The 16,934-nt window shown below is 38.0% G+C and overlaps 1 protein-coding gene across 1 annotated transcript; it reads left to right on the top strand.

The window, feature by feature from the left end:
- The first annotated feature begins 403 nt into the window (after positions 1–403).
- sin3b (SIN3 transcription regulator family member B) lies at positions 404–16,063 on the top strand. The gene is made up of 19 exons (XM_077224102.1): positions 404–949; positions 2,416–2,522; positions 2,614–2,767; positions 4,129–4,467; positions 5,608–5,760; positions 6,531–6,653; positions 6,776–6,865; positions 6,972–7,090; positions 7,208–7,418; positions 7,919–8,035; positions 8,118–8,356; positions 9,655–9,838; positions 10,813–11,506; positions 12,396–12,565; positions 13,340–13,513; positions 13,674–13,766; positions 13,912–14,003; positions 14,653–14,851; positions 15,028–16,063. Exons 1-19 carry the CDS (start codon positions 839–841, stop codon positions 15,259–15,261), a joined length of 3,603 nt encoding a protein of 1,200 aa, XP_077080217.1. The 5' UTR covers positions 404–838; the 3' UTR covers positions 15,262–16,063.
- The last annotated feature ends 871 nt before the right edge of the window (positions 16,064–16,934 follow it).

The following is a 16,934-nucleotide window of genomic DNA, read 5'->3' on the forward strand; positions in this document are numbered from 1 at the left end:
GTATACAATATACAATTTGTATGCAAGTTTTTTTCTCTTTTAGACATTATCTTTTCCCCTGCTGCAATAATGAAGAGTAGTATAGAAAATTTATTCTTCATACACGAATATATAATAATAAATAATAACTAAAATGTTTTTTTTTTTGAAACAATGGGACATTTTTCCATTTGCAACTAAAGTTGTCATATTTAAATTAATTTCTGTAAACAATATATTTTATCATGTTATATAGCCTGTAGTTTTTCAAAATTACTGATCAGAGCAATCAATCAGTCAAAAGCATTTTAAATCGATGCAAAACAACTTTTTGCAACACTTGCCCGACGAACAAAAACGTGTGCAGAATCTCATTCATGCATGCGTCCGCTGAGATTCCGTACGCTCCGCCCTCTTTCGGTTTGTGCGCATGCGCTTTTTAATTCTCCACAACTCTCCCTCCGTTTCCGGACGCTAGGATCTAGCGCACAGCTGCCGCCGAATTTAAAGAGACATGCACAATTTGTTTAAATAATACGATCATTGGAGGGGGGGAAAAACATACATTGTTCATCGTTCTCTTCGTGGATATCGATGGGGACTCCTTATTGATTCTTCCGCTTGATGTTGTAGTTTTAGTAGGGATTGAGAGGTCTCGAAACACTTGCGGGATTGAGCTGGAAGTCTATACTGGAGTAACTGGGTGGCCGTCCGTAAAGTAGACTGGACTTGTGGGGGGAAGAGAGCTGGGTGGCCCCCAGTACCGAACTGATTTTTGCACGCCAGAACAACCTGCAAAAACGGAGGGACGGTAAATCATCGTGGCTTCGGTGGCTGTTGGTGGAGAAGGAAACGCACTATGGCGAAAATTCAGGCTCACAGCAGCACTGCGAAGCAAATCAACCAGATCCAAGACAAGGCCTATGTGGTTCAGAAGCAAGTCCAGCAGCAGCACTTTCAGAAACTAAAGGTAAAGAGCATTGCAGCAAGTGCATGTGTTTCCTTCTCTCTCATAACGCATTGTGTGTGTTAGGAAGTGCTGTGCTGTTCATATGCATATGGGGCATATCAAAGCATTCACACTTGAGTGTGTGTTAATGGATTTGAAAATCTTACGCACTTCTTTACACCATTTCAAGCTAGAAAAGTCGATTTATATTCTCTTAACGCACCGATTCCTGGTCAAACCAATGCTAGTTTACCAGTCAAACAAGATGGAAGTATATCTGCTGAATTAAAGTCTAATATGTTCCCTTTACGCGGTCGTGTTTTCACCGCTGTTCTTTGTTAAAACCAAAACCGGTCGATTTTTTGTACTGTGGCTTCGTCAAAAAATCACACGTTACGCCTGGTTTGTTTAAGATTAAGCCGGTTTATTTTAATGTAATTGACGTAGATGAGAAAGAAAAAGAAAGGGGGTTTGTTCAGCTAACACCTGCTTTTGTCATAAATGTGTCCGTTTTCGTTTTTGTCCTGACCGTTGAAAGAAATCAAAAGTGTCTGTTAAGCATCACTTAAGGATTTTCTGTTAAAAAGCAGTTTGAATCGCATTTTGTTTGTTTTTGTTGTGAAATCGTAGCGGGGTTGTTGTGTGTTGTGACTAGCACTACTGCTAACGCAGCAAGGCTAAAAGAGTCAGTGAGCCTTTATTTTCCTCACTAAAAATTAATAAAAATACAAAGAGAAAATAAACCGACTGCTTTTCTTTTAGACCGCTTGTTTTTGTGTCACTTTTTTGCATCATATTGGTTGTATGGGACATTGTAACAGTTATTTTTTTTTTTCTTTAAGGTTTATTAAGGCGTGCTTTTTTTCTCAGTGGGTTTTTGTTCTTCTGAACACAGAGGAAAATCGAATAACTTGCGTTTTCTATGCGTGTAGTGGTTTTAAAATAAAAAGTGCTGGTTTTGTATAATTCAAAGAATGTATTGTAGACAATCAAGCCTATTACTTTAATAGTATAAGCACATGCAAAGTCATTCAATGGGATGGGGCTCAACGTTCACTGGAAATGGACTTGATGACCCACATCTGTCCTTTCACGAGCCAAAAAAAGGTACTAAAAGTACCATATACCGCCACATTATTTTGTTTATGCACCTTGGAAAAAAGTACTGTGGTAATGCCATATTACTTTGATCCTAACCATGGTAGTTAAATTCATTAATCTCTGTCTTAATATTACAGGTACTTCCATGAATACTATAGTGCTACAGTACTATGTCAAAAATATGCCTGGACTATGATACTTTTTTCTTTCTTTTTTTTTAATTTACTGATGTAAATGCATGTTATTACCATCCCACACCTTTACTGTACCATGTTAACACCACACTACATATCAGACCAGTAAGCGTTCTGTCACTGTTGGTGCCTAATGTGTTTTACATTGTTTGAAAACATAATTTTGGTAAACAAGGTTTATTCCTGTTGCAGGTGGAGGATGCCTTATCTTACTTGGACCAAGTCAAAATACGGTTTGGAAATGATCCGGGAATATACAATAAGTTTCTGGATATCATGAAAGAGTTTAAGTCTCAAAGGTTTGTGAGTTTCTGTGGACTTTAAATGTGATCCAATGCACTAAAAAAAAGTATTAATGAATGATTGTTTTTCTGATATCTCCATCCTCAGCATTGACACACCAGGTGTTATCAACAGAGTTTCTCAGCTCTTCCATGGACATCCTGACCTTGTCCTGGGTTTTAATGCCTTTTTACCTCCTGGCTATCGGATCGAAATTCCCAAGAATGGAATGGCATTTCTTCAGTCCCCATTTCCCTCACAGGTAGAACTTGTGGTGCATCACAGTTTACTACTTATTTGCATTGGTGTCTGTGATTTGTTCTTCATTTTCACTGCTTGTTTCAGTTTTTCAACTGTGAAAAGTTCATCACTGAATTCACAACTAATTTTACTTCTGTGACATTTTTGAGTGTAACAAGATATTTGGAGAAAGCCCATTTAGGACAGGTTTTTACTTTTCTTAATGTATTGGGAATTGATTGTAAAAAGTAAGCATTCCATACTAGAATGCAAGATTGCTAAAACAATGCCTAAATAGCTGTTTGGCCTTTTCAAATAGCCCACAGTGACTTGCTGGCAGAAAAGAAGAGGCGGAACAAGTAATTACATTTGAATGAGTGATTGCAAAGACAAATATTTTTATTTTCATTGTATTAATGTGCACTGATGAATTGTGGAATGTGGAAAACAGGAATGTGTATTAAGAGAGTAAATAGGGTTGATATTGATATTTCATGTTGACTTTGGCCCTATCTCAAATGGGCCCCTCACTGGCTTCCTTGAGTTCACACTTTGGTGATGTTGTGCCACATAGACTGTCGGGGAGTAGTCCGCTGAATCAATCACATTAGCTTTGTGTTTAAGAATACATGGACAGTTACGTCATGAAAATTTGCAAGAGGTTTATTACTGCTTGCATGTAATTTTGATTGTCATAGTCAACAGTTATAGTTGTAATTGCATAATAATAATTCCTCCAATTTATGTATCACTTTTATGGATATTTTCTCAGATTTTTAGCTTGATTAATTCAGTTTCGGATGAATTTAGTTCATACCTTTAAACTTTAACCAATTAAGTGTAAAAGTGTTTGATACCATGTTTTCTCAAATGCAACATACAGTTTATAATGTTTAAAAAAGAAAAGAAATTCATACTTTTATGTAGCAAGGATACATTAAGTTGATCAAAACAGACAGTAAAAACAGTTATGGGGTTACAAAAGATTTCAATTTCTTTATGCTGTTCTTTTGAACATTCTGTTCATCAAAGAATCATGAAAACGAGTATCACGTTTTACTCACAAATATGAAGCAGCACAACTGTTTTCGACATTAATAATTAAAAAAATGTTTCTTGAGCTGCAAATCAGTATATTAGAATGATTTCGGAAGAATCATGTGAATAATACAATTTCACAATATTACTGTTTGTACTGTATTTTTTGTCAAATAAATGCATCCTTGGTGCGCATTAGAGAGATACTTTTGAATGCTAGTTCACTTTTACACAGGACTTTTATGTTTTGTGTAAAAGTGATGTAATGAACCTATGTGGGATGTTGTCTTTTTTGGTATATTGAAGTAAGACTTTGGTTAAATGGTTCTTACTCTTTGCCCTCAGGTCTCTCCAGGACCAGGAAGGAGCACAGGCAGCCCTGTGGTTAGCGCCTCTTCGTCAGCATTGGCTGAGGCGGGGTCGGCTCAGAATGAAGCCGTGACCTCTCCTGAGAGCATCGCTTCATCATCTGGACCTCCTGAACAATCAAGCAGGTTGTCACTTCCTCTGCCCAGCCGAGACAGCCAATCACAGCCGGCCACCACGTCAGTGTCCCCTCCCACATCAGAGCCTAGTCCTGTGGAGTTTGACAGCGCCATCAGTTACGTCAATAAGATCAAAAACCGATTTTTGGACAACCCAGAAACCTACAGGTCCTTTTTGGAAATTCTACATACATACCAGGTGAGAGCAAACCACATTTTTGTTCTGTTTTTCTTTAGGTTTGATCGTACCAACAACCTTTTGTATTACCAGCCCAGATTCTTAACCATTAGGCTACCACTGATATCACAGAGCTGGACTTTTGACTATCGACATAAGGTCTGGTCCACTATGCAGCATTTTTTGGCCAAGAACCGCTCATTAAAGGTGCTGTAGGACATCTGGGAAAATGCTAACTCTAGCCTGATAGCAGTAAAAGCAAAACCTGTCAGTGTGTAATAATATTTCTGGCATGACAGGGTTTCTACGATGAGACTCTGCTTGGCTCCGATGAAGATATATAGATCGAAGATTCTTTGCCAGTGCCACTTCTTGTCGGTTCAGAAGGAAAGTGAGGTTGTTGCTGCTTGCCTGCCATTCTCGCTCTCTGTCTGCACAGCGCACGTGAAAGCGCTGATGACTTATTATGTCTGCATGAACAGCCTGCACAATGGAATGCAAACACACATTGACTGACAGGGAAGACATGCTATAGGACCGTTCGGACCGAACGCAGGCATTGAACGAACATTTTATGGTCCTACGCCTTCCATATATTTATAAAAATACATTTAGACTGCTTAACAGAGTGATTGCTATTAGGATATGAGGAGACTTTCAATCAGCAAAAAAAAACAAAAAAACAAAAAAAAAATTCTGCAGAGAATCACCAACGGCACATTTAAGACTGGAAATTGTTTGAACAACATGAAAAGCCAAAACCTATTTCTTTTTTCTTCATGTGCATTTAGGTCTGCAAACAATGTCTGTATGGGATCTGAATTTCTGTCAGTCTAAAAGTATGAAGTCCTTATTTCAGACATTAAATCAGAAAACAAACCATATGTAGGAATATTCAGTTCCTGTGGGTATCTTCAGTTTCAGCAAGCCAATCAGATTGGAGCTTGTGATTTTTAGCAATTGTCTGGCGTTTTTCATTAAGTATGCATCAGACGGTCGATGAACAGACTGTGTGGGTGTTATGCCTTGTGGCTGAGACTAGGGTACCACCTACTAGCACTAAAGGAAATGGGCTCTTGGACTGTTTTCCTGACTGTTTTCCTACCATCTCGTAAACTTATCGATGTTCATTGATTTTGGGCATCCTGTGTCCATCTGCAGAAGGAGCAGCTGGAGGTGAAGGAGAGCAGAGGGCGTAGCACTGGAGGAATGACCGAAGATGAGGTTTTCTCTAAAGTGGCAAGCCTTTTCAAAGGTCAAGAGGATCTACTTGCGGAGTTTGGCCAGTTTTTGCCTGATGCAAAGAGATCTCTGGTTAGAAAATTACCTTTTGTGTACTTTTTAAAATTTGCCTTTTGTCTTTCACTTTCACTTTGTGTACACCACCATTTAAAAGTTTGGGATCAGTAAGACTTTTTTTGTATTTAATTGATAGTAAATACATTTATAATGTTACAAAGCATTTTTATTTCAAATAAATGCTTTTCTTTTTAACTTTGTATCACAGTTTACTTTCCACAAAAATATTACATGCAGCACAATTGTTTTCAACATTGATGATGATAATAATAAGAAATGTGTTTTAACACCAAATCAGCATATTAGAATGATTTGTGATGCGTCATTTGACACTGAAGAGTAATAATGCTGAAAATTCAGCTTTGCCATCAAAGGAAATAAATTACATCTTAAAATATATTTAAATGGAAAACAACCATTTTAAATTGTAATAATATTTCACATATTAAGCGGCCCCTAAGTTAACTGAAGTGAATCAATCAAAACTAACTTTAGCTGGACAATAACTTTATTCTAGAGCTGCTGTAAAGCCAAAACAATCACTGTTACTTTCATTTCATATTATCACTGTAAAGCTGCTTTGAAACAAACTATATTGTTAAAAGCGCTATATAAATTAAGGTGACTTGACTTGACTTCACAGTACTACTGTTTTTTGTATTAAATAAATGCAGCATTAGTGAGCAAAAGAGTCTTCCTTCAAAAACATTTTTCAAAAAAACCTACCGACCCCAAACTTTTTATGGGTAAAGTGATTTTTATATGGACTATGTCTCTGATTCCAGTTCACTGGAGGTTCTTTGACTGGCAAAGACCATTTGAAGAGAGCAGAGGAAGAGGAAATGAATAAACAAAGCAAGAAGAGACCTAGACCAATGCTGATGCCCCACTTAACCCCTCTTCTGAAGGTCAGAGTTCACTCATGCCAATGCAAGGATCCTATCTCTGTATCTGAAAGACTTGTAAAGTTTAAATATCTCCCAAAATATTTGGGTTACTTTTTTAACAATTTATCTTTTCACCCATGTAGAAAAAAATGAAGTATTCATGTTCCAAGGACCCGTCTTTTGCTGCTGTAGGAAAACATGGAGTCCTGCGGGAATTCACGTTCTTTGACAAGGTGCGTTTCATAGACGGTTGTTCTAAGCGGTAGCAAGTCAGCCGTTGCCTTAGGATATATTGCATAGTTTCAACCATTGAACAATTTAATTTATTTCTCTTTTTAGGTTCGTCGCCTGCTCAAGAGTCAGGAGGTGTATGAGAATTTCTTACGCTGCATAGCCCTGTTCAATCAGGAAGTAGTTTCAGGGGCCGAACTCCTGCAGCTTGTGACTCCATTCTTGGGGTAAGACCGATTTAAATGAGGGCATGTTTATTTAATCCTATTTGTTTTCATATGTTGCATTTTGCAGCCCTTATATGACATTCATGAGTCTTATTCCACTGGTGTCTCATTCTGTAGGAAGTTTCCAGAACTGTACACCCAGTTTAAGTCATTTTTGGGTGATAAAGAGCTGTCTCATGCCCTTTCGGGCCTCTCCGACCGCTATATGGAGGCTGGAGGCAGAGAAGTGGATTACGCCTCCTGTAAACGCCTGGGTTCCAGCTACAGAGCCCTGCCCAAGACCTACCAGCAGCCCAAATGCACTGGCCGAACTGCTATATGCAAAGAGGTACGGCACTTTCACTGGATATAGATAAAATTATGATGTCATACAAGCAATGTAATAGTTGTACTATAATTATTACAATGGCAGCAATAAAAAAAAAAATCATGTTACATTATATTGTGTGTGTGTGTGTGTGTGTGTGTGTGTGTGTGTGTGTGTGTGTGTGTGTGTGTGTGTGTGTGTGTGTGTGTGTGTGTGTGTGTGTGTGTGTGTGTGTGTGTGTGTGTGTGTGTGTGTGTGTGTGTGTGTGTGTGTATAAACACCTGTGATTGGCCATTGTACTCACGCACTCACCAAACAGGTGTCGTCGCTGAATGCTTGTTTGTAAACAGTAATTTTATCTGTAGATAATAAGCTAGATATTCATGCCAAATCTGAAGTGGCTAGTGTTCCAGACATCTTTAAAGTAGCAATAAGATACTACAACATCTATGGAGGCTTCAGTCACCGGGTCAGAAACCTGATGGTAGTACAAGCGGTTCAAGCTCATTGTTTTGTTTTAGGTGCTGAATGATACCTGGGTCTCATTCCCTTCCTGGTCTGAAGACTCTACTTTTGTGAGTTCTAAGAAAACACCATATGAAGAGCAACTTCATCGCTGTGAGGATGAGAGATTTGAGGTAGGATTATCTTTTTGAAAAATATCAGGAGGTTTAGCGTTTAAGTTGAGATGGATATTGATTTTTTTTTTACACCTTGTAGCTGGATGTTGTGCTTGAGACTAATTTGGCAACGATAAGAGTTTTGGAAAGCGTGCAGAAGAAGCTATCACGCCTTTCGCCAGAGGATCAAGAGCGTTTCCGATTGGACGACTGCCTGGGTGGAACTTCTGAGGTCATACAGCGTCGTGCAGTCTATCGTATATATGGTGACAAGGCTCCAGAGATCATAGAGGGGTTGAAGAGGAGTCCAGCCACTGCAGTTCCTGTTGTACTTAAAAGGTTAACAAACAAATCTTATTTTTCTTTTTCTCTTTCCTTTTTAATTCTCTCTTCTTGTTTCTCCCCTGCATCTCTCTCACACTGCCTCTTAAAAACCCCTTAGAGGGATAGTTCACACAGAAATTTAAATTGTCATTGATTACTCACCTATATGTCGTTTCAAATCCATAAGACTCATTTCATTTTCGGAACGCAAACAATATTTTTAAAGGGACTATGTGTAGTTTTTTAGGTATTTTATTATCTAAAATCAATATTTTTATTCATAATTATGTCCTCAATGGTGTACAAATACCTCTGCCAATTATCTGACTTATCCTCGTAAACGAAGGATTTATTATCTTTATATACATGTGACTGGTAGGTCCACAGAGGCTTCCATGTCGTTCCACCATCTTGAAAAACTATAATAGCAGAGAGGGTCAAAAAGTACTAGGCCAACGCGTTTCCACAACACGTTTTCGTTTAGAGCCAGCATCACGTGACTGAAAGGAGCGGAAAAGGAGGAGCAGAGCAGTGAGAGGCGCTTGTCACTGCCCCAGCAAGTTTAAAAGGCTGCATTGCATTGTTATTATTCATACTGTAACATTTGTTTGTTCTTTGTATAAAGTTGCAGTTTGTTTGAAATAACAAACCTGTTCACCCGAAGGAAAACTCGACGAAGTGTTATTAGAAGACATCCTGTCATAGCCTTTTGGTACATAACAGCTACCGTAGATGCAACATGCATTTGGAAAAGTGAAGCGCTGGAGAGCACAATTCGTTTGAATGCAAAATACAATTTCACCACTAGATGGGAGAAATTCCTACACAATGTCTGAAATCTGAGAGATTTCTGTACCTCCATTGAAAATCTATTCACCCAAAACTATGAAGGTTTAAAAATTTGTTTTATAATAGATTGCAAAATAAATCTATAAGTATCAAACGGTTTAAGTCTTCTGAAGAGACACAATCGCTTTATATGATGAATGGATTTAATGCTTGCTTGCTTGAGCCACGAGATCCAATGAGATTCATCCTTTGAGTGTTAGGGCAGCATGAGGGTGTGTAACTGATTTTCATTTTTGTGTGAACAAACACTTTAATAACTAAAGCACCTCTACAGGTTCATTTGACAGCTAAATTAAAGGGAGAGATCATCTAAAATGGAAACCGTAGATGACGATTGTAATTTTTAGGTGCACTGCCGCCCCTACTATTTTGCAGTCATTTGTGTTCATACATTTTTAATAATTCCTCTGTCTAGCAGGAAAAAAAGCATTTTGATGAAAAAGTTGATGATTTTCTTGCCGTAGGTTGAAAGCTAAAGAGGAGGAGTGGAGGGAGGCCCAGCAGGGTTTCAACAAAATCTGGAGAGAGCAATACGAGAAGGCATATCTGAAATCACTGGACCACCAGGGTGTCAACTTCAAACAGAACGACATGAAGGCCCTCCGATCCAAGAGTCTTCTCAATGAAATAGAGAGCATCTATGATGAGGTGAGTTTAGCAGCTCTTCTTTTTCTGCAACTTTTTCCCATAATTATATTTAGAACTAAACTTGTGGGTGACTGACAACTGTTCAGTGATGGTTGAAGTTCTGCTCATTAATTCAGTCAGTGCCGTTTGATTTGAAAGTCAAAAGCATATAAAATTGCAAGATTGTTGTCATGTCATTATTCATTCACCTTTTTCTTTTGTATCCTTACCATGCAATATTCCACTCTACTACACCTCAAGTTACTTGTTTTATTCTGTTTAGAACTTTATATTCTAAAATCCCTTTTTTATTTTTTTACTTCTAATCCCTCTTAGCATCCCTAACTTTAAGAATGTTTATTAGGTAGGAAAACACAATAGACCGAATAAATGTTATTTTGGCAAATAAAGGTAAGAATATTTTTTTTCGATGTTTTTAAAATTTGATGATAAATTACTAATCTTTTTGATAGGTTTAAATGAAAGTACATTTCCATGTAGCAGCAGAGCCACATACCAATCTAATTTAGGAATTGCACATAGATCTGTCTTTATTGTCTAAATAAACTTAAATACATGATCAATAAGAAATCATTGCATTTTCCCAATCTTCAACATTCCATTTTTTTTTACTTCTTATCCCTATTAGCATCCCTCATTTTGAGTGTTTCTTAGGTTCTTACTTATTTGATAATATCATTTTAATTTATTTGTCAATGTTTTTACACTTCAATGATAAACGACAAAAAAGCAGCAGAGCCACATACCAATATTATTTAGGAAAATCACATCGATCTGTCTTTATTGTCAAAATAAGCTTAAATACAAGATTAAGAACACATTAAATATTCTCTTTAATATTTTAATTCTGCATTCCTGTTTAATAAGAACAGAGTACAGCGTCTAAAATCTCATATTAGGTCACTTGCTACAAAAGTCTCATGCGTGTCATGCAGATAACAACTTGTTACTAGCCCTTTTGTCCCCATCCACAGCGGCAGGAGCAGAGCACAGAAGAGGGCGGCGTTGGCCAGCAAGGTCGTGACGGCTCGGGCACAGGTTTAACCAGCGAGCCCCACATGATCTTCACTCATGAAGACAAACAGATCCTGGAGGACGCCGCCTCCCTCATCATCTACCATGTCAAGCGGCAGCCCACCATCCACAAGGATGACAAGGACCACATCAAGCGCATCATCCAGCACTTCGTTCCTGACCTCTTTTTTGCCCGTCGTGGAGAGCTCAGCGAGACTGAGGAGTTTACGGACGAGGAGGCAGAGGGTGAGGATGGCGCCGCCACAGGAGGCGGAGTCTCAGCTTCAGGCGGCCAACAACAGTTAAACGGCGATTCCAGACGAAGACGATGCACTTCCCCTCAGAGCATGGACACCTCTATGGCCTCCCACAGCATGAATCCAGAAGGAGAGGTGGTGGATCTGCGAGACCCAGAAGCTGAGCACCAGAAGGAGCTGGATGGAGTCTACAACCTGTTCTTCGTCAATAATAACTGGTACTTCTTCCTGAGGCTGCACCAGACCCTCTGCTCACGGCTGCTGAAGGTTTACAGGCAAGCCGAGAGACAGTTACTGGAACACAGGGCGGAGCAGAATCGGGAACGGCTGCTCATGGGAGAGGGGCGAAGAGAAAAGGCTAATGACCTCGCCATGGAGCTGCGTCTAAAACAGCCAAGTGAGTAGATTTCCTGAATGCTGCACAATATATCAAAATATCACAAATGTACATATCGCGATATGCATATCACAATGGCTTGCGATAACTGAATGATTTTAATACTTCAAAAAGTTAGGTAAATGTCAAATTTTAGGTTGATGGATAGCAGAGAATAAGATGCACGACTGTTATATACGTGTGATGTGCATAACGTTAAAAAGAGTTGAGCGCAATAAGCTGCAGAAAAGAACTCGAAGCAGTACTCCCACACACCTTTCAGACAACGCCTTTCAGAACTCCGTTATCTTCCGCAGCTTTTATGGCCAAATACACCTAAAATGATGTCAAAATATCCGTCATGTTGAGTGTACACTTAAACAGCCGGTAGTGCCTTAAGTGAACGTAAACTGTTTAGAAAGAAAACGCGTGTGTAACAATATGTTGGATCTGTGCATTAGCTCTTAAAGTGACAGCAGCCTAATATACCTGCTGCCATCTGTGTTATTAGTTTTAATCTAACAACAAAAGACCAAGAGAAAATCATTCACTGCTGAATAACTTTTATAGCTTTAATAAGAATCAGTGTTTAATTTGTAGCTTTAATAAGAATCAGTGTTTATTTAATGCATACAAGACAAAAGTTTTATTTTAACATTTGATTATTCAATATTTGTTTTGTACATTATATCGTATATTGCATTATTTAATGAGTTATCGCATGTATCACTTTTCTTCAATAATGTGCAGCTCTAATGCACTTCCATTAAGACTTCCACCTACACCTAGCATTGTGGCAGCAAGTTTTGTATGGAAAGCAAGTAACATTCACATTGCGATAGTTAAGTCTAGTTTTAGAACCAAGTTAACATTCTTTCCCAATTTTTATATGTAATGTCTGTTAAATTAGGTGAGGTGGAGTTAGAGGAATATTACCCAGCATTCTTAGACATGGTACGCAGTCTACTGGATGGAAACCTGGAGTCCACGCAGTACGAGGACACGCTGAGAGAGATGTTCACCATCTACGCTTACATCGGCTTCACCGTTGACAAGCTCATTCAGAACATCGTTAGACAGGTGAGTCAGAGAGTTGGATTGCACAAAGCTACGAATTTGGGGGTAATTTGTATACTTTCAAAGAGGCCATAATCTGTGCATTTGTATTCCCCTTGAAGTTCAATTATAACTTTAGTCAAGGTTTATTGCACCAAGTAAATTACTTGGTGCAATAAACCTCAGAGAGGTAATTACTTAACAATGTAACATTATTGTAAAGTGTTACCCTCTTTTTTGTACTTAATATGAACCAGAACCAAAAACCAAGATCATTTATAAAAAGTAAAACCAGCCATTATGAACAAGAGTAATTTACAACTCTTCTTCCTAATGGCTGGTGTACTTTTTAAAAATGATCTTGGTTTTTGGTTCTGGTTCATATTAAGTACAAAAAAGAGGGTAACACTTTACAATAATGTTACATTGTTAACATTAGTTAACATGCACTAAAAGTATATTAACTAATGTTAACAAATGAGACCTTATTTGTGAAATGTTCCCAAAAAGAGTAATACACATATATTGAAAGCTGAAATAAAGAAAAAGTGTCATAAATTAATATGCAAGGAAAGAACAATTTCTATGACTTGTAAGTGACATGCTGTCCGTTTTTGTGAAGTTCTGATGTTTTTTTGTGGGAGGTCAAATGGTGATTTTCAGTTTTTTTCAATTAATTATTTATCACTATTATAGAATCATAAGAGTGACAGTCTGAGTCTCTGTATTCCCGCAAAATACACCAAAGAGCCTTTACTGTGATTTGGGTGTTAACATGCTCTTCTCTCTGATTGGCAGCTTCAACACCTGGTCAGTGATGAGGTGTGTCTGCAAGTCACTGAGCTGTACCTGTCCGAGAGGAAGAGGGGGGCCGCCGGTGGGAATCTCTCGTCCCAGTGTGTCCGTGCCGCTTGGGAGGCCAGTTACCAATGGAAGGCGGAGAGAGTCATGGCTGAAGAGAACTGCTTCAAGGTGCTTGACCTAATGCTGTACCTATATATGACCAACATTTATATGGATATCTAATTTAAGATCTGATATTCACCTCCTCAGTTGCATTAATCGTATAAATTGTCATGCATGTTTTGAAATTACTTTTAGTTTGTAATTTCTTGAATCTTTCTCTTATCAGGTCATGTTCATTCAAAACAAAGGTCAGGTAACCTTAACGATTGAGCTGCTGGACACGGAGGAGGCCCAGGGTGATGACCCGCTGGATGTTCAGGTACCTACCTAATTTTTACAACAGAAAATAGTTTGTGGTTGTTTTTTTCTTAGAAGCTTTTAATGTAATGGGGTAATCTGGTTTGGTGGGGCCGGAGTGTTGTTTTCTAGTGCATTATTATTAACTGTGTTTTGTGTTGTTTCAGAGCCTGTCTAATTACATGGAGCAGTATATAGGGACAGAGTCTGTGTGCTCACAGGCAGAAGGATACTACTTCAAGCCTGTGTTTCTACCCAGGTAAAAAACATTTATGCACATGTTTAACCTGCTCTGTTTATGCCTATTCTTTCCCTTGTAGCCAGATGGTTAATAGTCAATATCTTATTTTAAAGGTGCAATGATTTTATTTTATTTCTTTTGCTATTATTATTATTATTATTATTATTATTATTATTTTTGTTTATTTAATTTGGAGGGGTGGCCCAGATCATGGTGTACACAAGCCCAATACCACTTGGTTTCTCTCATAAATTCCCTCATAATTATCAGACACTAATGTTTCTGTAATAAATTAATCAAGGTCTCAGTTTGAAGTCCTACACTATGAAAGCTTGTTTCCACCACAGAATAGAACAATTTTAAAACATAATTGCAACTTTTTATCTCGCAATTCAGCCTTTTTTTCTCCAAATTGCAAGTTTTAAATCTCACAAATCGGACTACGGTATATATCTTGCAATTGCGTATTAAAAAGTCAGAAATGTGAGATGTTGCAATTATCTTTTTTTTAATTTGTGGTGGAAACAATCTTTCATACTAGACCACTGTTACATAACTGTAACAAACCAAAAATTGGTTTATATAAATGTTATAAATGCTGAATTTGTTCTGGCCGGTTGAAAGTAGATTGACGTTTGTTCTGGTCCTCTGTGTGTCTCCCCTTTAGGAATCTAAGGCATTTCCGTGGCTGGCAGCTGAAGCAGGTGGAAGCCATGCGCTGCCGGAGAGAGTGGCATCGGAAGATGGGTGTGGAGACAGCCGGGAACCTGGACTGCCGTTTCAAACTCAACACGCACAAGATGGTGTTTGTGATGAACTCCGAAGACTACATGTACCGCCGAGGAGCTCTGGTGAAGGCCCGGAGAGTATGTTGATCAAATAAAATTACTAATAAAATACAAAAACATATCCTGACCTTTTCTATAGTCAATATACATTTTTTATTCTAGTCTTTCAGCACCTAAAAATATTAACCGTTACTGACTCCAAACTTTTGAACTGTAGTGTATTTATTCTTTATTTTGTCCCAACTCTCTTCTAGTCCCAGCACAGAGTAGCACGGGCTCAACACGAGCGCTTTGAACAGTGGCACCGGGGCTGGTTGAGCGATAACGTGTCCCCCGCCGCCGAGCGTGGCGTGCAGGACTGGCTCATGGGAGAAGAAGATGAGGACATGATCCCCTGCAAGACCACCTGTGTGTCCGTGCAGGTCAAAGGCTTACATGTCAACAGGTACCAGGTGCACTACAACAGCAAGGCCCCCGCCTCACCGTAACAACCTCAAGCCTTGGGATGGATTTTTGTGATCTCGTTCTCTCTGTCTCTTTCTCGCTCACTCATTCTCACGGCCGAGATTAAACGTGCTCGGCCGAATCACGCCGAGCAGACAGGAGGGGTTTAAGGAGGACAGACAGCTCCTCAAAGGAGGGAATGCCTCATTGAAAAGCATCACATCTCGACACTAGTCCATCATGATCAATGCCGTTACCAGACGTTTCAGAAATGTGAATGTCAAAAACTTTTCTTTTCCTTTTTAAGAAAGTCCATTGTAGTTTTTAGCTCCTGAAACCAGTTTTGTTTTGTTTATACTGAAGTATTGAGAGACTAGGTTTAAAGTATGTCTACAACATCTGTAAGTCTTTTTGTACAGTACAGTCGACTTAAGAGCTCGAGCAATTGCATATATACAGCAGAAAGATTATTCTGTGTGCATTTTCTTGGCTATGAATTATGACTTGGAAGAATTATGTTTCACTGGCGCGCACTGGCATCTTATCCGTAACGTCCTCGTTTTAGTTCTGTTTTGTGTTCTTTGTTATCATCGTCTCTTATAACTGAACAGAGGATTGCCAGTGTTGCCCGTCAATCGCTGCTCATGATTTATAGTCGATTTTGTTACACATCCAGATCATGTATCATATCAATCTCGCCAAATCCTTGCTTTTGTTTGGTGTAATTTTTACATATTAAAACAGAAAAATGACAAAATATCAGTGTTTTGAAGAAAAAAAGAATGTATAACATTTATCCTGTATCAGTTATCACGAAATAAACAACCTAGTTGTGCAGTTCTTAAAGAACGGGTTATGATTCTTGCTGGATTCTCACCTTTGCATCAGTAAATTGTACATTTAGTTTAGAATGTCACATAATCCAATCTTATGTTGTTATTTTTTGGGGGTTTTACTTTTTAATAGTAATCTATCTATAGATACTATGGTGGGAAACCAGTTTTTTTTAATGTACATATAAGTTGTGTTTTGACAGGGAGAAGATTTGTGAAATAACCAAAGTTGAACAGTGTCTGGGTCTTATTTCACTTCATTGTGACATTATTTTCCTGATATTTAAGCACACCCCATCAAATTCATATTTTTGGTTGCACTTTATTTGTTACCCTTGTTACAATGTTATACAAATAAGAACGGAGTAATATTAACAACAAGAACTTACTCTATAATTGGGGTTAGGGGTTAGTAGCTTGTAATTTTGCATAATTTACTGAGATTACTATAGTAAGTACATGTAAGATATTTCACAAAGACATTAAAATGATGGTAACACTATATTTTACAATGTATATGATAAAAAGAATTTAGATTTGTTTTAAAAATAAAAAAAAAACAATATATATAAAATATGGTACAATAAATACTAGCATGATGCATACATTTAATGATGCAGGAATTAAATGCATTATTTTAAGGAGTTGTGGGTGAATGTGCTTAACTTGAAAATGTCACAATGCTAGATAGTTCTCAGCAAGTTTTATTTTATTTAGTTTTTCTGTTGATTTTGGGGTGAAATATCTTGTCTGAGTTCATTTTTTCACCCAGAAAGTGTTTATATATATATATATATATATATATATATATATATATTTATTATTATTATTATGAATAATATTAAGTTTCAGATTGACGGTTCGTAGAGCTCAAAAGTTGCAAG

The sequence above is a fragment of the Siphateles boraxobius genome, unplaced genomic scaffold, assembly GCF_051911475.1.
Source record: "Siphateles boraxobius isolate OS27281-9 unplaced genomic scaffold, OSU_SipBor_1 9, whole genome shotgun sequence".
In the NCBI taxonomy this organism is placed as follows: Eukaryota; Metazoa; Chordata; class Actinopteri; order Cypriniformes; family Leuciscidae; genus Siphateles; species Siphateles boraxobius.

Coding starts and splice junctions, on each gene's coding strand:
- sin3b (XM_077224102.1), top strand. CDS start 839: ATGGCGAAAATTCAGGCTCACAGCAGCACTGCGAAGCAAATCAACCAG. Junction 2,523..2,613: donor AAAGAGTTTAAGTCTCAAAG/GTTTGTGAGTTT, acceptor CTCCATCCTCAG/CATTGACACACCAGGTGTTA. Junction 7,419..7,918: donor GAACTGCTATATGCAAAGAG/GTACGGCACTTT, acceptor GTTTTGTTTTAG/GTGCTGAATGATACCTGGGT.